General features: G+C 45.0%; 2 protein-coding genes across 3 annotated transcripts in view; one reads left to right on the top strand and one right to left on the bottom strand.

Annotated features, from left to right (window-relative positions):
* Positions 1-3,098: 3,098 nt before the first annotated feature.
* LOC137428662 (carbohydrate sulfotransferase 7-like) lies at positions 3,099-6,614 on the top strand. 2 transcript variants are annotated; one of them, XR_013623457.1, is made up of 3 exons: positions 3,099-4,115; positions 4,208-4,908; positions 5,332-6,614. XR_013623457.1 is itself a non-coding variant. In XM_068118569.2 (2 exons), exons 1-2 carry the CDS (start codon positions 3,127-3,129, stop codon positions 4,545-4,547), a joined length of 1,329 nt encoding a protein of 442 aa, XP_067974670.2. In that variant the 5' UTR covers positions 3,099-3,126; the 3' UTR covers positions 4,548-6,614. The 2 variants fall into 2 exon arrangements, 1 of the variants encoding a protein (XP_067974670.2); XM_068118569.2 differs by having other exon boundaries at positions 4,208-6,614.
* A 3,764-nt stretch (positions 6,615-10,378) lies between these two features.
* The window catches only part of LOC137427704 (sodium/hydrogen exchanger 6), a 166,073-nt gene continuing 155,139 nt past the window's right edge, over positions 10,379-21,312 (bottom strand). Inside the window, exons 13-16 of the mRNA XM_078777871.1 lie at positions 19,251-19,299; positions 18,789-18,874; positions 15,859-15,964; positions 10,379-13,596 (exon numbers count right to left, since the gene is read on the bottom strand). Of these exons, the coding sequence (XP_078633997.1) occupies positions 13,342-13,596; positions 15,859-15,964; positions 18,789-18,874; positions 19,251-19,299 (496 nt within the window). The 3' untranslated portion in view covers positions 10,379-13,341. The remainder of the gene's footprint in view (positions 13,597-15,858; positions 15,965-18,788; positions 18,875-19,250; positions 19,300-21,312) is intronic.

Raw genomic sequence — 21,312 nt, forward strand, 5'->3', positions numbered from 1 at the left:
GGGGAGGCAGGATAGGTATAAAACGCAAGGACACCAAGGACTTCCAGGAAAGAAGTCAAAAGTCACCTCAAAAAAGTGGATTTGGGGTGAAATTAGCGGGGGTAGAAAAGATCAAGGTTTTGGATGGGGGAAGATAAGACATGGTGGTGAACAGCCGTTTTAAAGACCTGGAGGGAGGAGTGGGATTGAAGAGAGTGAGGGAGTTTGTTCCAGAGGCGGGAGAAAAGAGGAATGAAGGAGTGAAGGTGAGCAGAGAGTCTTGATTTTGGCAGTTTAACCATAAGAGGGTTGCAGGCAGATCTTGTGCGACCTGCAGGAATATTTGGGGGACAGAGCCCAGAGAGAGCTGGGGGGGGCAAGGCCAGAGAGGAGTCGGTAGAAGACGGAAAGACCACCAACCTGCCTGCGGTGAGTAAGTGAAAGGCCCTCGGAGATAGCGTCATCGCGGGAGATTCCAATGATTGTGAACGCTTTGGTTTCAACAGCGTGAAGACGAGCTAGGTGTGAGGCAGGAGCACCAGCCCAGAGGGAAGAGCAGTACTCCATTGAGCTGCGGATGAAAGCCTTGTAAGTGGTGAGGAGCTCAGGTGTGCCAAGGAAGGACTTCGCACGACGGAGGATGCCCAGTCGGCGACTGGCTTTGGAGGCCAGCTTGGAAATGTGGTTTTCCCAGGAAAGATCATGGCAGATAGTGAGACCCAAAAGCTTGAATGACAGAACTTCTTGGAGAGGATTATTCAGAAAGTAGATGGGAGGGTTGTCCAGTCGGTCTTTTCGGAGAGACATCATAAGAGTGTGAGATTTGTCAGGATTGAAAGACATGTTCCACTTGTTTGCCCAGTCTGTGATTTTGTCCAGGTCTGCAGAGAGTGAGGAGGCTGCAGACTGCCGATCTGAGGGATGAGGAATGGAGCGGCAGAGAGTGGAGTCCTCAGCAAAGAGATAGAGAGGATTTTCAATAGAGTCAGAGAGATCATTGATGAAGACCAGAAAAAGCACAGGGCCCAGAACACTGCCTTGGGGAACTCCAGCCTGAACAGGAAGAGGAGATGAGAGAAACCCATTCAGGGCCACACGTTGACTACGACTAGAGAGGCAGTCCGCAAGCCATGCATGGAGATTTCCATGGATACCATAGGAGGAGAGTTTGGTGAGCAGAGCGGGGTGCCAGACCGTATCGAAGGCACGTGATATGTCGAGGAAGACAGCTCTAATTTCCTGTTTGGCATTGAGGACCTCCATCCATTGTTGAGACAGCAGAAGCAGCATGTCCAGAGTAGAGTGACCTGGTCTGAAACCAAATTGATGATCAGAGATCAAGCCATTGGAGAAGAGAAAAGATTTCATATCCGAAGCAATGATGGATTCCATGACTTTGCTGATAATTGGGAGAAGGCTGATTGGTCTGTAGTTGCTAGGATCTGTTTTTGCACCTTTTTTGTGCAAAGCGGTGATGTTGGCTGATTTCCAAGCAGTTGGAATTAACAAGAATTAATTAACAAACAATTCATCTTCTTGAATCTTTCAAAAAATTTTCATCTTTCATCTAATTTTCAACATCTTTCAAACAATTCATCTAACAAACAATTCATCTAAACAAACAAATTAACAACAATAGAAAGATCAAAGCTTGGAGAATAGCACAATTAACAAAGCACAACAATAGAATGAACAATGCTTCTAGAATAGCACAATTAAGAAAGCACAACAATGGCATGAACAAAGCTTCAAGAATAGCAGAATTAACGAAGGACAACAATAGAATGAACAAAGCTTAGAGAATAGCACAATTAACAAAGCAGAACAATATAATGAACAAAGCTTTGGGAATGGCACAATTAACAAAGCAAAACAATAGAATGAACAAAACTTTGAAAATAGCACAATTAACAAAGCACAACAATATAATTAACAAAGCTTTGGGAATAGCACAATTAGCAAAGCACAACAATAGAATGAACAAAGCTTAGAGAATAGCATAATTAACAAAGCACAACAATATAATTAACAAATCTTAGAGAATAGCACAATTAGCAAAGCACAACAATATAATTAACAAAGCTTAGAGAATAGCATAATTAACAAAGCACAACAATATAATTAACAAAGCTTAGAGAATAGCATAATTAACAAAGCACAACAATATAATTATCAAAGCTTAGAGAATAGCACAATTAGCAAAGCACAACAATAGAAAGAACAAAGCTTGGAGAACAGCACTATTAAGAAAGCACAACAACAGAATGAACAATGCTTCTGGAATAGCACAATTAACAAAACACAACAATAGAAAGAACAAAACTTTGAAAATAGCACAATTAACAAAGCACAACAATATAATTAACAAAGCTTTGGGAATGGCACAATTAACAAAGCATAACAATAGAATGAACAAAACTTTGAAAATAGCGCAATTAACAAAGCACAACAATATAATTAACAAAGCTTTGGGAATAGCACAATTAGCAAAGCACAACAATATAATTAACAAAGCTTAGAGAATAGCACAATTAGCAAAGCACAACAATATAATTAACAAAGCTTAGAGAATAGCACAATTAACAAAGCACAACAACAGAATGAACAATGCTTCTGGAATAGCACAATTAACAAAACACAACAATAGAATGAACAAAACTTTGAAAATAGCGCAATTAACAAAGCACAACAATATAATTAACAAAGCTTTGGGAATAGCACAATTAGCAAAGCACAACAATATAATTAACAAAGCTTAGAGAATAGCACAATTAGCAAAGCACAACAATAGAATGAACAAAGCTTAGAGAATAGCATAATTAACAAAGCACAACAATATAATTAACAAAGCTTAGAGAATAGCACAATTAGCAAAGCACAACAACAGAATGAACAATGCTTCTGTAATAGCACAATTAACAAAGCACAACAATGGAATGAACAAAGCTTTGAGAATGGCACAATAAACAAAGCACAACCATCGAATAAACAAAGCTTAACAAACAAAATGGCCACATTCAGACTGTGTGCATTCTGCCTTTCACCCTCAGCTTCACTAACGAACTAACTGTTCCACAGTCGCTCCTCCCTCTGCCGTGCGAGCTGTGCTCGGCAGACATGCGGGCGTGCCAATCGGTACCCAAGAAGATGATACTGCGTGGATGCTGGAGATGCTGTTGTGCACGTGGATGCTTATGGAGATGCCGCCGTGCGTGCAGAATCATCTTCGCTCTCGCCGTGATCTCCGTGCTCAGTTTGCTTGCGGAGCGCTGGCGCTCACGCGCTCCGCAGGATTGCACGTCCGTGCCCGCGCGCTTCGATCTGCGCAACGTGCCCGCGATGCTGTACGAAGGCCGCGCGCCCAGCACGGACGTGAGCGAACCGCGCAGGATCCCAGAAGGGCCGAGGCGTATTTATATTCATACATCGTGGCGATCGGGCTCGTCCATGGTGGGCGAGCTGTTTAACCAGCACCCGGACGTGTTCTACGTGTACGAGCCCGTGTGGCACCTTTGGAGAACGTTCCCGGGAGCGGGAGCCGCGGCTCTGCAACGCGGAGCGAGGGACATGCTGCGCTCCATCTTCCAATGCAAACTGAGCGCCGCGTTCCGGGGACTCGTGGGAACGTCTCAGGTTCCCGGGGCTAATTTCACCATGTTCGGCTGGTCGGACAACAAGGCTCTGTGCTCCCAACCTTTGTGCGACGCTTACAGTAAACGGCAGGTTGGCGTTGTGGAAGGTAAACGCTGCCGCCGCCTTTGTCACCCGCCCAACCCTGTGCAGATGGACGCGCAGTGCAGGCGCTTCCCCGCCGTTGTAGTCAAAGGGGTCCGTGTTCTAGACCTGTCCGTGCTGGAGCCACTAGTGCAGCGGGACGACGTGCGCATCGTGCACCTGGTACGAGACCCCCGGGCCGTTCTCGCCTCCCGCCTCCGCACGGCGAGTGCGCTCGCTTGGGACCACGCCATGGTCGCCCGGGGTCGTGTGATCGTCGGTCGAGGTCGCCCTCGGAATTTACCTTTGTGGCTCACCTCACGTCGCAGGCTCGAGTTCCTCGCCCTCACCTCGCTCGAGATGCTCTGCGAGAGCTCGGCTCGAGGTCTGTCATCCAGTTTGAAGACCTGGCTTCGGGACAGGTGAGTGTTGTGTTCACCTTTTTGTTTGACTTCCCCAGGTTCTGCTGTTGAAACCACGTGTTGCCCAATTTTTTCCCACCAATCCCCAACAGGTACATGCTTCTCCGTTATGAAGACCTCCTGTTAGAACCGGAGCGCTCTCTCGACGCCCTGTTCCGTTTCACGGGTCTTGAACCTCACCGCGGGGTCTATAATTACCTGCAGGGTCTACTCCAGGCCCCCCCTGCACCGCTGCCACCTCCCCCAGCCATTTCTCGTTCCGCCATCAGTGACACAAGACCACCAGCACCCCCAGCGTTTGCAGTGACACCACGTGACCCTCGCATCTCACTGAGTCGTTGGCTCACCATATTACGGCCTGACGTGATCCGACGACTCCAGACTACCTGTGCTGGAGCCATGAGGTCGCTCGGTTACGTACCTCTCTGTTGAGGCTGCTCCATCCAAACATGTGGAGCCCTAGTGGGGATCATGGTCATTTAACTTCAGGAACCATAGCTGTTCTGTTCAACAACTGAAAATCGAGGAAGGTTTTGACACTCGTCTGCATGGACACTCTCCTCCATAAAAACCGAACACGTGATTGTTTTTGTTTGATGTGATTTATATATGACGTCATGTGACACAAAGCCTGGTGTTGCCTTGATGGTTAAGGTGGCTGACTTAGGTTCTTAGGGTCTTGAGTTTGAGCCCCTGTTGAGTTTGAGCCCCTGTTGAGTTTGAGCCCCTGTTGTGCTGTTGAGTTTGAGCCCCTGTTGAGTTTGAGCTCCTGTTGAGTTTGAGCTCCTGTTGAGTTTGAGACCATGTTGAGTTTGAGCCCCTGTTGAGTTTGCGCCCTTGTTGAGTTTGAGCCCCTGTTGTGCTGTTGAGTTTGAGCTCCTGTTGAGTTTGAGCTCCTGTTGAGTTTGAGCTCCTGTTGAGTTTGAGCCCCTGTTGAGTTTGAGCCCCTGTTGAGTTTGAGCTCCTGTTGAGTTTGAGCCCCTGTTGAGTTTGAGCCCCTGTTGAGTTTGAGCCCCTCTTGAGTTTGAGCCCCTGTTGAGTTTGAGTCCCTGTTGAGTTTGAGCTCCTCTTGAGTTTGAGCCCCTGTTGAGTTTGAGCCCCTGTTGAGTTTGAGCTCCTGTTGAGTTTGAGCTCTTGTTGAGTTTGAGCCCCTGTTGAGTTTGAGCCCCTGTTGAGTTTGAGCCCCTGTTGAGTTTGAGCTCCTGTTGAGTTTGAGCCCCTTTTGAGTTTGAGCCCCTGTTGAGTTTGAGCTCCTGTTGAGTTTGAGCTCCTCTTGAGTTTGAGCCCCTGTTGAGTTTGAGCCCCTGTTGAGTTTGAGCCCTTGTTGAGTTTGAGCTCCTGTTGAGTTTGAGCCCATGTTGAGTTTGAGCCCCTGTTGAGTTTGAGCTCCTGTTGAGTTTGAGCCCCTGTTGAGTTTGAGCCCCTGTTGAGTTTGAGCTCCTCGTGAGTTTGAGCCCCTGTTGAGTTTGAGCCCCTGTTGAGTTTGAGCCCCTGTTGAGTTTGAGCCCCTGTTGAGTTTGAGCCCCTGTTGAGTTTGCGCCCCTGTTGAGTTTGCGCCCCTGTTGAGTTTGCGCCCCTGTTGAGTTTGCGCCCTTGTTGAGTTTGCGCCCTTGTTGAGTTTGAGTCCCTCTTGTGCTGTTGAAATTCCCCTTACCGCTGACACTGATGCAATGCCCCCTCACCAGCAAGCTGGTACCCATTTCGCCAACCCCAGAAGGATGACAGGCCGAGTCGACCCACCTGGTGTTAATTTCGCAGAACGACAGGATCTTGAGCTCAGGACCCGATGATCTTAAGTCAGACACCTTACCCGTGAAGCCAACACCAGACTCCATTCCAATGTGACAACCTGTAATCACACGTAATGCTGCATTGTTGCGAATGTTTTCACAAGGAGATCCAATGTGGAACTAACATTCTCAATACCCAGTCTGTCCACCTGTAGAAGCAATCACTACATTGCACTGCAGTCGCGTTGATCATACGAGCACTCAAATCTGAGGCTTAGGAATAGCATTCCATGCCGGAATCGGCTCCTGCTCCAGCTCGTCCATGGTCTGTGCCTGTATTGGCGAGGCTCGAATATGACGATCAATGATATCCCAGAGCTGTTAATTGGATTCAAATCTAGTGAGATTGCAGACCACACTTGTCCATTGCCTTCATGTTCATTGGACATGCTGATTCGACAACTGCAAGTATGCTTGGATGTGTCACGGTGCAAGGCCTGGACGTTATGCAGGATGACGAGCACTGATCCACCCATCAGGGAGATGCCTCAAGAAGGTGTTGAAGAAACTTATCCTGTGTGTTGAAGGAGTGTGTTTACAGTTATCTGGGCAGTTTGACACCGATTTGCTAGATGGTTCCTGTGAATGGAAGCGGGAGTCGTTATCCTGGGACATCCACTTCCTGACATATATCTTTGATCCAGTGGCTTGGCAAAGTCTTCTGAGGTCAAAGAGTTCCTCTCGTCACATTAAAGAGTCTTACAACATGGCCAATGGAAGACTGGTTTTTTTTGTTTGTTTTTTTGTATACAAGATCGAGGCTCGTGTAAGAGCTGACATTAATGACAAAAAAACAAACGGACGCATAAGACGAAATAAAGGAAGCGGGAGACAAGATGGGGAGAGAGGGGGAAGCACACAAGTACATTTGAGAGGCAGGGACATCGGGAGATCTGTGGGAGGGAGAGGGCTGGAGGGAGGGGTTGGTCAGAGGGGTGGAGGGGGGTGGGTTGGAGAGGTAAAAAAAAAACACATGGACACTGCTAGGACTTCCAGGAAAGAAGTTGGTATTTCAGAAAAGTGTATCTGGGGTGAATTAACAGGGGGTAGAAAAGATCAAGGTTTTAGATGGGAGAAGATAAGAGATGGTGGTGCACAGCTGTTTTAAAGACCTGACGGGATGAGTGGGATTGAAGGGAGTGGGGGAGTTTGTTCCAGAGGCGGGAGAAAAGAGGAATGAAGGAGTGAAGGTGAGAGCAGAGCGTCTTGATTTTGGCAGTTTAACCATAAGAGGGTTGCTGGCAGATCTTGTGTGTCCTGTAGGAATATTTGGGGGACAGAGCACAGACAGGGCTGGGGAGCAAGGCCAGAGAGGAGTCGGTAGAAGACAGAAAGACCACCAACCTGCCTACGGTGAGTGAGTGAAAGACCCTCAGAATCAGCTTCATCGCGGGAGATTCCAATGATTCTGAAAGCTTTGGTTTCAACTGCGTGAAGCCGAGCTAGGTGTGAGGCAGGAGCACCGGCCCAGAGGGGGGAACAGTATTCCATTTAGCTGCGGATGAAAGCCTTGTATGTGATGAGGAGCTCAGGTGTGCCAAGGAAGGACTTCGCACGACGGAGAATGCCCAGTTGGCGATTGTCTTTGGAGGCCAGCTTGGAAATGTGGTTTTCCCAGGAAAGATCCTACGTTTTGGAACTGTTGGTGTCCATTGATCCAACAGATTGTATTGGATTGTTAAAGAATGTAATCGGTGTTTTTTTTTTGGATGTGCCACATGTCGATGTCTAAGTGTGATGTCCATGTGTGAAACAGACTGTTTCAAATTTTCTCAGAACGTCTCGCATCAGCTCTCAAAACCTAATGGTGTATGGGTTGTTGCACGTGCTGAACGTTTATTGCATAAGGCAATTGCAATACGTGGAAATGTGCAATGAGGTGTTTTGCACATCCCTCGTGCCAGGAAGGCACTTGAAATGAACGATGGAACAGCCCATCAACAATTAAATTATCAATTCTATATGTTTGGTGTTTTATGGTAGAGAATGTATTGGTCTCTTCTTATTCACATCTCCATTCTTGTTCATTATTCGGCGCACTTCATTTGAAAACATGATATTGAGGCTAACGGAGAAACTAAATGAGGTTAGCAGGATTACAGACTAACAGAGAATCAAAGGGAAAGAGGAGACAAGGACATCACACATGACATCACACGTGGACAAATGGCAGAAAAACTGGGACTGTGGGTGGAGTATTGTTCATTCTATTGTTGTGCTTTCTTAATTGTGCTATTCTAGAAGCATTGTTCATTCTATTGTTGTGCTTTGTTAATTGTGCTATTCTCAAAGCTTTGTTCATTCTATTGTTGTGCTTTGTTAATTGTGCTATTCTCAAAGCTTTGTTCATTCTATTCTTGTGCTTTGTTAATTGTGCTATTCTCAAAGCTTTGTTCATTCTATTGTTGTGCTTTGTTAATTGTGCTATTCTCAAAGCTTTGTTCATTCTATTCTTGTGCTTTGTTAATTGTGCTATTCTCAAAGCTTTGTTCATTCTATTGTTGCGCTTTGTTAATTGTGCTATTCTAGAAGCATTGTTCTTTCTATTGTTATGCTTTACTAATTGTGATATTCTCGAACCTTTGTTCATTCTATTGTTGCGCTTTGCTAATTCGGCTATTCTCGAACCTTTGTTCATTCTATTGTTTCGCTTTGTTAATTGTGCTATTATAGAAGGATTGTTCATTATATTGTTATGCTTTGCTAATTGTGCTATTCTCAAAGCTTTGTTCGTTCTATTGTTATGCTTTGCTAATTGTGCTATTCTCGAACCTTTGTTCATTCTCTTGTTTCGCTTTGTTAATTGTGCTATTCTCGAAGCATTGCTCATTCTATTGTTATGCTTTGCTAATTGTGCTATTTTCAAAGCTTTGTTCATTCTATTGTTGTGCTTTGTTAATTGTGCTATTCTTGAAGCATTGTTCATTATATTGTTATGCTTTGCTAATTGTGCTATTCTCAAAGCTTTGTTCATTCTATTGTTGTGCTTTGTTAATTGTGCTATTCTAGACGCATTGTTCATTATATTGTTATGCTTTGCTAATTGTGCTATTCTCAAAGCTTTGTTCAATCTATTGTTATGCTTTGCTAATTGTGCTATTCTCGAACCTTTGTTCATTCTATTGTTGCGCTCTGTTAATTGTGCTATTCTAGAAGCATTGTTCATTATATTGTTATGCTTTGTTAATTGTGCTATTCTCAAAGCTTTGTTCATTCTATTGTTATGCTTTGCTAATTGTGCTATTCTCGAACCTTTGTTCATTCTATTGTTGTGCTTTGCTAATTGTGCTATTCTCAAACCTTTGTTCATTCTATTGTTGTGCTTTGTTAATTGTGCTATTATCGAAGCTTTGTTCATTCTATTGTTGTGCTTGTGGAACAGGGAGAGTTATGCGTGAGGGGAGTCGGTCAGAGCAGGAAAACAGACGAGTGATGGATACGGAAGAAAGCATGATGTGATGATGGTCAATCCTCTCGAAGGACTGGAGCAGAATAGGATGACAGAGGCGGGGTGTAGGTTCCACAGATGAGGGAATTGGAGGAGGTACTGGATTTGAGCATTGAGATTACAATTGGGGAGGGAAGGTAACCAGGTGAGGGATTCTAGGAGAACGTGTGCAACCAACCTGTTTGGGCTGGGAGAGAAGTAAGGGATTGGAGGATGGGAGGAGTGAGGCGTTATAAGAGTGAGACTCCGCCAATCTGTCTGCGGTGGATGCAGACTAAGAACCTGTCCTTCTGGACGAGATGCCGATAACACGGATTGATCTTGATCACCTACAGGTGAAGGAGAGGTCATCAAGTCCAAGACTCTCCCGTTTGTGAAGACAGAGCCCGGTATTCACATTAATGCGGATGTTTAATGCACAGGAGTGAACGCTTGCTGTGCATGAACATGTGACCCACATGCTATTCAACCAGCGTCTAGCAAAGACCCTGTCTTTGTCATAACTAATGATAGATGTTGGTACTGCAGTTGATTTGTGGGGTTTCTTGCTGAGATTGTCCTCTTATCAGCCCCGATGACTTCAAAACTTTTTAAAGAAACCCACAATATTCAATAAGTGTTGTAAATTATTTTTCTTACATTTACACAAGTCCACAATTTCCCTGTCTTTGTCATGATTAATGATAGATGTTGGTACTGCAGTTGATTTGTGGGGTTTCTTGCTGAGATTGTCCTCTTATCAGCCCCGATGACCTCAAAACTTTTTAAAGAAACCCACAATATTCAATAAGTGTTGTAAATTATTTTTCTTACATTTACACAAGTCCACAATTTCATCACAAAGGTCGTCCGACTATTTACCTGGCAATGCAGTTTGAATCAGAGGTTGTATTCATCATCATGTCCACGTCCGCCGAGCGACACGTGTGTAAGTTCCTCCACTTGCCTTCGTCACTCCAGAAAACGAAATGGAATGTAACAATGAAATCTTCAAAGAATATCTTCAAATAAAAACATCTCACCGGTAACATTACATGCATAATCATGTATTAACAGTTGTCGAACGTAGACAAACATCGGTTACATCGATATTCTTCACCAAAACACAGGAAGAGTTGGTGTGAAGCTTCGTTACACATTTTCTCGTACTTATGAATGCTTCCACGCACATTAGATAATTCCCAAGGAGCCAGAAATCAATAAACACAACAGTAAACAACATTAGCAAATTTAAAGGTAACTTGTTAAATACCTAGGAACGAGAACCTGTGGACACCCTCACCGGGAGGGAAGCACGCTGGGAGTACAAAAATGGCCTCAGAACGAGATACCAGCAATTGTCTAAGGAAAGGCAATTTTCTGTTTTTTTTATTTTTTATGTACAGCTATATCTCGTTAGTAATAATGTTTTCTTTCTAAATATATATAGTTATACATTGGAGGAATAAAAAGGTGTACTCTGTTGGTCGATTGACCGTATCTCGTTCTGAGAACCGTATGAACGCCCCACGTAGCTGCAAGGATAAGTTTGCACATCAGAGAAACATTTGGGGAAACTCAAAACTATTCGGTCAATATTATAACAAAATTTACTTTTAGGGCAGGGTGCCGACACATAGTGGCCTACTCAGTTATTGCTTCATACGGCAGCAGCAAAGTCCTTTGAAAACCAAATTAGGCCGTATAGTAAGTATGACACATGGATGAGAGCTGCCATTTTGCGTACAAAATAAATAGCTGGCTCTGGTATCATATACAGAAAACCCTGAACACGCACCGAGTCCAGGGTAGTGAAAAATATGCTGTCGATGCAACTTTCCCCCCCAAACTTTCCCAAGTTGACTCATGCGCCATTCTTGCGCATTTCAACTGCAACATGAAAACCCATGCACAGTAAACTATCAAGAGAGGCAAAAAAAACAACATCGTTAGCAACAACGGTCGGTTTGCAAACAAATCTTGGTCAGCTTGCAAACTGGCCAAAAAAAAGTTTCCTTACTGGGAAACATCCAGACGAGTGAGTGTTCAAGGAGCTTCCTCACACACAGGGAGCGGAGGTTGTGGGGAGGTTGGGGCTTTTAGAACCACGACTGACAAATTCGTCGACGCAGCAAGTGATCGTTTCCACAAGATTGTGCGAAACCATCATCGGTTTTACCCACGACCGTGGAGGGAGGAAAGAGAAGACTATTTTGATCGGCCACGTCGGCAAACTTTAGACGAGCAACTCCTGGGCTATGGGCCTGCTGAGCTGCATCAATTCTGCGCACTGAAAAACATTTGGGGAAATCTTCCGAACGGGCTGCCAAAGAAGGAAAATGAAAAGTCTGCGGTATGAATTGAGCGCACCGAACGGGCCGCCAAAACAGGAAAATGAAAAGTCTGCGGGATCAATTCTGCGCACCGAACGGGCCGCCAAAGGAGGAAAATGAAAAGTCTGCGAGATAAATTTTGCGCACCGAACGGGCCGCCAAAGCAGGAAAATGAAAAGTCTGCGAGTTCAATTCTGCGCACCGAACGGGCCACCAAAGCAGGAAAATGAAAAGTCTGAGAGATCAATTCTGCGCACCGAACAGGCCGCCAAAACAGGAAAATGAAACGTCTGCGGGATCAATTCTGCGCACCGAACGGGCCGCCAAAGGAGGAAAATGAAAAGTCTGCGAGTTCAATTCTGCGCACCGAACGGGCCGCCAAAGCAGGAAAATGAAAAGTCTGCGAGATCAATTCTGCGCACCGAACGGGCCACCAAAGCAGGAAAATGAAAAGTCTGAGAGATCAATTCTGTGCACCGAACGGGCCGCCAAAGCAGGAAAATGAAAAGTCTGAGAGATCAATTCTGTGCACCGAACGGGCCGCCAAAGCAGGATAATGAAAAGTCTGCGGGATCAATTCTACGCACCAAACGGGCCGCCAAAGGAGGAAAATGAAAAGTCTGCAGGATCAATTCTGCACACCGAACAGGCCGCCAAAGGAGGAAAACGAAAAGTTTGCGGGATCAATTCTGCGCACCGAACGGGCCGCCAAAGGAGGAAAATGAAAAGTCTGCGAGATCAATTCTGCGCACCGAACGGGCCGCCAAAGGAGGAAAATGAAACGTCTGCGGGATCAATTCTGCGCACCGAAGGGGCCGCCAAAGGAGGAAAACGAAAAGTCTGCAGGATCAATTCTGCGCACCGAGGGGGCCGCCAAAGGAGGAAAACGAAAAGTCTGCGAGATCAATTCTGCGCACCAAAGGGACCGCCAAAGGAGGAAAATGAAAAGTCCGCGATACCCAAGGCACAGGACGAAGGTTGCTGGGAGGACATTTGCGTGAGATTGGCTCGTTGGGTCGCAAGACGATCGATGGCAGTGCTTGTGCGTTTAAAGGATGGACAGCTTGTACCCTTGGAAAATCATAGTGCATAATCATGGGATCTTAAAGAAACACAAAGCCACTAAAACCGACCGGAGTAGTTCCACGTGTGCACTTTGGAACGACGTGGCAGCCGTTGTGCGTCTAACGTTCCCACTAAACGGTGTTGCACCGAACACCGAAAAATTGGCCTCAGAACTCGGTTTCGCAGTTGAATCGCAGTTGAATGTCTTGATGTACTTTCCAAATTCTCTCGTCCAAATTCTCATGGGATTGCATTTTAAATCAATACTTCTCTTGGGTATGGGTTGGGCAGAGGGGGGTTTGGGAGGAGGGTGGGATCACCGCTTCACCACTGGTGCCAAGACACTTGACATCAGGCCAAGTGGCCAGTCCCCTGCAGGTGGTGGCTGTGAAGGAGGTAGCCGTTTTGTACGGACAGGTGAGAAGACTTTTGCAACAGTCAGCCACCTTGCACTTCCTTACTCGTGCCAACCTGCAGAAACTTGCAGAGATACGGTGCACTCCAAAGAATGACACTCCAAATCCTTGACCTACAACCATATTAACCCTAGACTTAGGGTCAACAGTGCCGCTCAAACGGCACAGTCACAGCATCAAGGTCGCCGTCGTTGGCTAGACTGATGGGTTGAAGGGACTCGGTTGGACGTGGCCTGCGAACGAGTGAACCGGGACCAGGTCAACCGAACTGGTTTGGGATTCGCTGGTTGGAACGTAACCCGGCGCTGTTGCCACGAGCTGAATGTCGTGGCCTGGAAGTGTTGTCGGCATTCCGGGCGGCCCGGGTCGGTTTCCGTCTGCCCGTCCTATTGCGACTTCACCGCTCGGGATGGTGATATCGGAGACGTCGTCATGTAGGCGTTCTACATTCTGAGGTGACATTTGGGAGGGTGGCGAATCAACACTGAAATACAAAAATCGATGGTACGTTGTGTGAACAAAGCATCACAAAATTTTGGAACGACCTTATAATGCTCAATATTCACCCACTCACTCTGCTCAGACTGCAAAATTCAGTGCTACAAGATCATTAGCCCTTCCCCTACACAGCACGAGACGGGGTATTATAATCACTTCTGTGTGTGTGTGTGTGTGTGTGTGTGTGTGTGTGTGTGTGTGTGTATGTGTGTGTGTGTGTGTGTGTGTGTGTGTGTGTGTGTGTGTGTGTGTGTGTGTGTGTGTGTGTGTGTCTGAGTTGTAACTATTTTTTTTACCGTTTGAGCTATTGTCATAATTTTTTCAACAAAACCTTATTATCATAACTAGCAAAAGTGCCTGCCCTAAGGACGGGGCTTCAATTGGGAGGCCCAAATGAAAAGGCAAAATATCAGAAATTGAAGTCTTTTTTATTTTAAACGATTTATATAAACATCCGTTAAATCATATCACACGCAAATCATCAAAATCTAAACAGTATTTGTAGAATTTCAATAAAAGCCACATCACTGTTCATATCGGTAAATATTATTCCATCGTGTTTGGAAAAACTGGAAAATTGGAAAAATTGGAAATTGGAAAAATTGGAAAATTGGAAAGAAATTGGAAAAAACAATATAGCTTATTTTAGTCCATGGGGTCCTTGGATTACCCACCCAAAATTTTGTTGCGATCGGATCAGCCGTTTTTGCGGTACCTGGAAACAGACGGACAGACAGACAGACGGACAGACAGACAGACAGACGGACAGACATTTGGTGAATACGAAGAAGATACGAAGAAATACGAAGAAGGTAAGATACGGAGAAGGCAAATCAATAATTTTGTTAAAAGGTCAAAAGGTTAAAGGGCAGCGTCACTAAAATCATCAATTTTCATCCAATTGACCTGAAATTAAAATTTACCGTTTGAGTTTTGTCATTTAATTTTCATCAAAGCTTTACTATGATAATATGAAGAAGGCAAATTTATAATTTGGTCAAAATGTTAAAGGTCAGCATCACATAAAATCGTCAATTTTCACCCAATGGACCTTAAATTTTAAGAATTTGCATATTAGGTCATTGAATTGGTTCACCAATCAAAAGCTAGAAGGTGATTGTATTTTTTATATCAAAAGGTCAAAGGTCAAGGTTGTGTAAAATTGCCAATTTTCACCCAATTGACCTGAAATTTTAACAATTTGCATATTGGGTCATTTAATTGGTTCACCAATCAAAAGCTAAAATGTGATTGTTTTTTTAGATCAAAAGGTCTAAAATTGCCAATTTTTCACGCAATTGACATGAAATTTAAAGAATTTGCATATTCAGTCACAGAATTGGTTCACCAATCAAAAGCTAGAAGCCGATTACTTTTTTTGATCAAAAGGTCAAAGGTCAAGGTTGCACAAAATCGTCAATTTTCCTCCAATTGACCTGAAATTTTAAGAATTTGTATATTGAGTCACAGAATTGGTTCACCAATCAAAAGTTATAAGCTTTTTCTTTTTTTTCTTTTTATCTAAAGCTCAAACGTCAAGGCTGCATAAAATCATCAATTTTCATTTTGTATTTTTTTTTAACATTATTCATTCTTTTGAGCATGCACAAGAAGAAGAAGACGACATATGAAAACAAACGGACTCAGACAGGCTTTGCATTTGCAGATGCTTTCTAGTTTTGATTGTTATACCATTCGGATATGCCCTACCAGGTTAAAACATGATCTTTACCAGGCAAAAGACCAACACACATCACATGATCTGAGATGATAGGACACATGGTGACATGCAGTCATCTTACGAGGAGATTGGGCATATGGTTCCAGACAAACTTGTGGATAGACCATGCATGATTTCTACAACTCACGTGCTAAAGCAAATGGTGCCGTTTGAGTCAAACCTCCTTTGTGGACCTGACATCTGGAGGTCACGTGGTTGCTATGTGTTTTGGACATTCCACCTATCATTTTGATGATCTGCCAGAGCTTAGTCAGGATAGAAACATTATTTATTTATTTATTTATTTATTTATTTCTGCACATCCTTAAAGCTTCCTTTGCCTGTAGGAAGGTATAACTTCTGTGCATTTCAAAATTTTACACCAATTACTTAAAACCCTGAAAGTCCTGCCTGTAACTTCCTTGAAAAACTTAATACACTGACAAACTGAAAGCCAAATATCAAAAACAGTCTAGCGATAAAAGCGGACAGACCTGCACGGCTTCAGGACTGGTGAGGAGCCGAGCGAGTGGTGAGCAGCAAGAAGGCAGTGTGGCAGTGAGCGGAGGTCCAGCGTGGGTCAGTAGTGGCTTCATGTAGCTGCGATACTTGTTCAGGACAATAACGATAAGGCAGATTTTTAAAAAGATTGATTACATCTCATCAAAATGGGTTAAAGGTATGTATAAACCCAAACGGGAGACGTCAATCTTGGATTGAAACATTTGGGTCTCTTGGCCTCACTTGTTCCACTGATAGGAAGGAGCGGATTGACCCAGGGTGAGCGTACTTACCTTTGAGCCATCCGGCTTGAGTTTCATTCCGTCCCACGATAAAACCAGGAACTCTCAGCGAAAAACAATATTCTTAGGAAGAAAGTATTTTCTAAAAATAAGAAAAGTTTTCTTGAAACAAGAAAACCATGAAAGAAAGTTACTTGTGGCTCGTCCCCTTGAACGATGGTGCACTCATTGCTGCAGAAATTACTATCACACCTGATTGCCCTGGCTATGACTTCCTCGTGGACATTAACTATCCCGAGGTGTCTTTAGCATGAGTAGGCCATTGTGCCAATTTCCAAATCCCAGCTTCGATCTTCGAGGGAGGAATTGCAGTGCCCCAAAATGATGCAAACCAGCAACTAGGTGCTGCATACCAATGGATGACCAAGAACGGGTTTTAGGCAGTGCACCGACACACACTGGAGTACCCCTTTTGAGAGTAAATGTGAGGAGATGGAACAAACGCCTTCACGTCTTCTCAGAAGGACAATGCACTCAAAGAGAAAACACCGACTTTCATCCTACTTCATGAGGGATTCTACTTCTACTCACATTACACCATTACGGGACTTGTAATTTGATGCCGTGGTGTCAGAAATGAAATCCTACATGGGAAATAACTTGCGTCTGGACTGTGCTGCTTGGCCGACTGGCACAGTTAATTAATTTCAGTTAATTTCACAGCTTGTGGAGCTATCACAATAGATGCGCTCCACGACTGGTTGAGATTTAATGGATATACACGACATGGCCAAAAGTATATGGACACCCAAACATTACACCCGTGATGTCGAACATCTTATTCCAGAATCATGGGCATCAATATGGAGTTGGTCCCCCCCTTTGCTGCTATAACAGCCTCCACTCTTCTGGGAAGGTTTTCCACAATATGTTGGAACATTGCTGTGGGGATTTGCTTCCATTCAGCCATAAGAGCATTCATTAGTGAGTTTGGGCACTGATGTTGGGCGATTAGGCCTGGCTCACAGTCGGCGTTCCAATTCATCCCAAAGGTGTTCGATGGGGTTGCGGTCAGGGCTCTGTGCAGGCCAGTCAAGTTCTTCCACACCAATCTCGACAAACCATTTCTGTATGGACCTCGCTTTGTGCACGGGGGCATTGCCATGCTGAAACAGGTTAGGGCCTTCCCCAAACTGTTGCCACAAAGTTGGGAGCACACAATCGTCTATAATGTCATTGTATGCTGTAGCATTAAGATTTCCCTTCACTGGAACTAAGGGGCCTAGCCTGAACCATGATAAACAGCCCCAGACCATTATTCCTCCTCCACAAAACTTTACAGTTGGCACTATGCATTCGGGCAGGTAGCGTTCTCCTGGCATCCGCCAAACCCAGATTCGTCCGTCGGACTGCCAGATGGTGAAGTGTGATTCATCATTCCAGAGAACGCGTTTCCATTGCTCCAGAGTCCAATGGCGGCAAGCTTTACACCACTCCAGCCGACGCTTGGCATTGCGCATGGTGATATTAGTCTTGTGTGCGGCTGCTCGGCCATGGAAACACATTTCATGAAGCTTCCGACGACCAGGTCTTGTACTGATGTTGCTTCCAGAGGCAGTTTGGAACTTGGTAGTGAGTGTTGCAACCGAGGACAGACAATTTTTACGCGCCACACGCTTCAGCACTCTGCATTCCCGTTCTGTGAGCTTGTGTGGCCTACCACTTCGCGGCTAAGCTGTTGTTGCTCCTAGATGTTTCCACTTCACAATAACAGCACTTACAGTTGACAGGGGAAGCTCTAGCAGGGCAGAAATTTGATGAACCGACTTGTTGGAAAGGTGGCATCCTATGACGGTGCCACGTTGAAAGTCACTGACCATACGTTTGTCTATGGAGATTGCATGGCTGTGTGCTTGAATATATATACAACTGTCAGCAATGGGTGTGGCTGAAACAGCCGAATCCACTAATTAGAAAGGGTGTCCGCATACTTTTGGACATGTAGTGTATCTACCTCCGCCACCGAAGGTGGATGGAAGTTATGTTTTCACCCCTGTCTGTCTGTCTGTGTCTGTCTGTGAACATGATATCTCAAAAGGTTGTGGACAGATTTGGACGAAACTTGGTGGACAGGTTGCGTGTATAAAAAAAATTCCCTTTTTAAGGCCATTTTCCCTGCGAGAGCGGGGGTTAGCCTTACGGGCCCCATGACAATCATCATGGTTCCCTTTTTGAGGCAATGTTTTTTTATGGCCGGTTGCCCTTCCTGACACCAACCCTTTAGTCGCATCTTACAACACACAGGGATACGGTGCACCTATTCTAACCTGGGGCACACACCGGCACATTCATCCCAACAAGCTGGTACACAATTTGCCGACCTCGAAAGGATGACAGGCTGAGTCAACCCCACTGGCGTTAACTCAACGATCAACTGGGATTCAAACTCATTTGAACTCATTCGATTCGAACGATCGACCGGGATTACCTGAATCCAGGTGAAGGTATCAATGAGCACGTCGTCCTTCAGAGGGAACGATAACCCGGCTGTTCTGTCTGACGACTACTACCAGCATTCGCTGGTCGGTGTTAAATGTACCAGGGTACCCTTCGAAAAAGGACAGGCAATCATGAGCACATGGACGCTCACGATTCACGCTCACGAAAGCCATGAAGGATACTTGTGGTCAAAGTTGTACCAAATGCGGAAGAGTCTGGCGCTCTCAGCCTTTGTGTGGCTGGGAGGACGTTCTTCATAAACCGTCTGCTGCAGAGAAGCACATGGAAGGTGAACAGGAAACAAAGCAATCAGATGAACGTAATGATGCATTTGCAAATTTTTCATTATGTGTACCCTCCTTATGAGGAATTTCACGTGCAGGAGGTGGCCATTGGGCTCCTCAAGCCTGCGCGATGTTTGTCCGTGCTCTGTCCTGTTTAAGCAGCACGTACCATTTTCAAAGTCTTCAGTCTGACTCGGCCAGGGTTTGAACCGCTGCCCACTCAGACCCAAAGCGGACGCTCTAACCATTACACCATTTCCTTATAATTAATGCATTAATTGTTAGTTATCTACTTATTAGTGGGTGAAGATAAGTGTGAGGTGATCCAACAAATCTAAAAAAGCCAATTATAAAGCTCACCTCTAGTCCTCTCCGTCCCTCCAGTTCTGGATCCTGATCTTCTCCAACCCTGCACAGCAAAACAGCAGCATTTACTGTGATTTCAAATAGGCCTTTGCCTTACACACTGTTTTCCCTCCGGCCATCCTTTCTCTTTTCTCAATTTACAATTTCCCGTTGGAATAATTATTCAAGCTACAAAGGGTAACACATATGCATATAACACAGGAGCAACATTTAGGGTTAATGGCAACAATAGAGGAAACCTCACCTCACTCTCTCTCTCCGGAGTGACCGAAGGCAAGCGACAGATCTGGAGATCGGTTGTTGACAGAATTTTCCCGCATATAAAAATCTAACGTTAGAGCGAGGTGACGGAGGGTAACAATGAACGAGTTATATTAAAGTAAATCGGTGTTGAATCGGTGTTGAGACAAAAACGCATGTGCTCGCATGTGGTTGACGTGCACGTGCGTACATGCATGCACACACACCAGCACCCCCTTAAAAACACAAAGTGCTGACAGTGGGGCTACAGTTGGACAGAATAAGCAAGGAATAAATGAAGAGGAAATAAGGTGAGAGAGAGAGGGCGAGAGAGGGCGAGAGAGGGCGAGAGAGAGACACACACACACACACACACACACACACACACACACACACACACACACACACACACACACACACACACACACATCCGCCAAACCAACACATCCGCCAAAGCAACACATCCGCCAAAGCAACACAAACGCGAAACCAACACTTCCACCAAACTAACACATCTGCCAAACCAACACATCCGCCAAACCAAAACAACCGCCAAACCAAAACATATGCCTCACCAACACATCCGCAAAACCGAACACATGCGCGAAACCAATACATCTGCCAAACGAATACAGCCGTCAAATCAACACATCCAACAAAACAATATATTCGCCAAAGTAATACATAAGACAAACCAACACATCCGCCAAACCAACACATCCACCAAGGCAACACATCCGCCAAAAAAACACATCCACCAAACCAACACAAATGCGAAATGAACACATCCGCCAAACCAACACATCCGCCAAACCAAATCATTCACCAAACCAAATCATTCACCAAACCAACACATGCGCCAAACCAACACATCCGCCAAACCAACACATCCGCCAAACCAACACATCTGCGAAAGCAATGCATCTGCCAAAACAACACATCTGCCAAAATAATACAGCCGCCAAATCAACACATCCACAAAAACAATACAAACGCGAAACTAACACTTCCGCCAAACTAACACGTCCGCCAAACCAACACATACAACAAACCAAATCATCCACGAAACCAACACATCCGCCAAACCAACACATCCGCCAAACCAAAACATCCGCCAAACCAAAACATCCACCAAACCAATGCATCCGCCAAAACAACACATCTGCGAAACGAATCCAGCCGTCAAACCAACACATCCTGCAAACCAAGAGATCCACTAAACTAATACATACGCCAAACCAACACATCCACCAAAACCATACATCTGCCAAACTAAAACATCTGACAAACCAACATATCCACCAAACCAACACATCCATCAATCCAACACATCCACCAAACCAACACATCCGCCAAACCAACACATCAGCCAAACCAACACATCCGCAAAACCAAAACAACCGCCAAACCAACACATCTGCCAAACAAATACATCAGACAAGCCAACACATCCGCCAAACCAACACATTCCCAAAACCAACACATCCAGCAAACCAAGACATCCACTAAATTAATACATCCGCCAAACCAACACATTCGGAAAACCAAAACATCTGCCAAACTAAAACATCCGACAAACCAAAACATCCGTCAAACCAACACATCCACCAGTCCAAATCATCCACCAAACCAACACATCCACCAAACCAACACATCCGCCAAACCAACACATCCACCAAACCAATACATCCACCAAAACAACACATCTGCCAAACTAATACAGCCGCCAAACCAACACATCCACCAAATCAATACATCCGCCAAACCAACACATCTGCCAAACCAACACAAATGCTAAACTAACACATCCGCCAAA

Source organism: Myxine glutinosa, chromosome 5 (genome assembly GCF_964187855.1).
Source record: "Myxine glutinosa chromosome 5, kmMyxGlut1.1, whole genome shotgun sequence".
Classification (NCBI taxonomy): Eukaryota; Metazoa; Chordata; class Myxini; order Myxiniformes; family Myxinidae; genus Myxine; species Myxine glutinosa.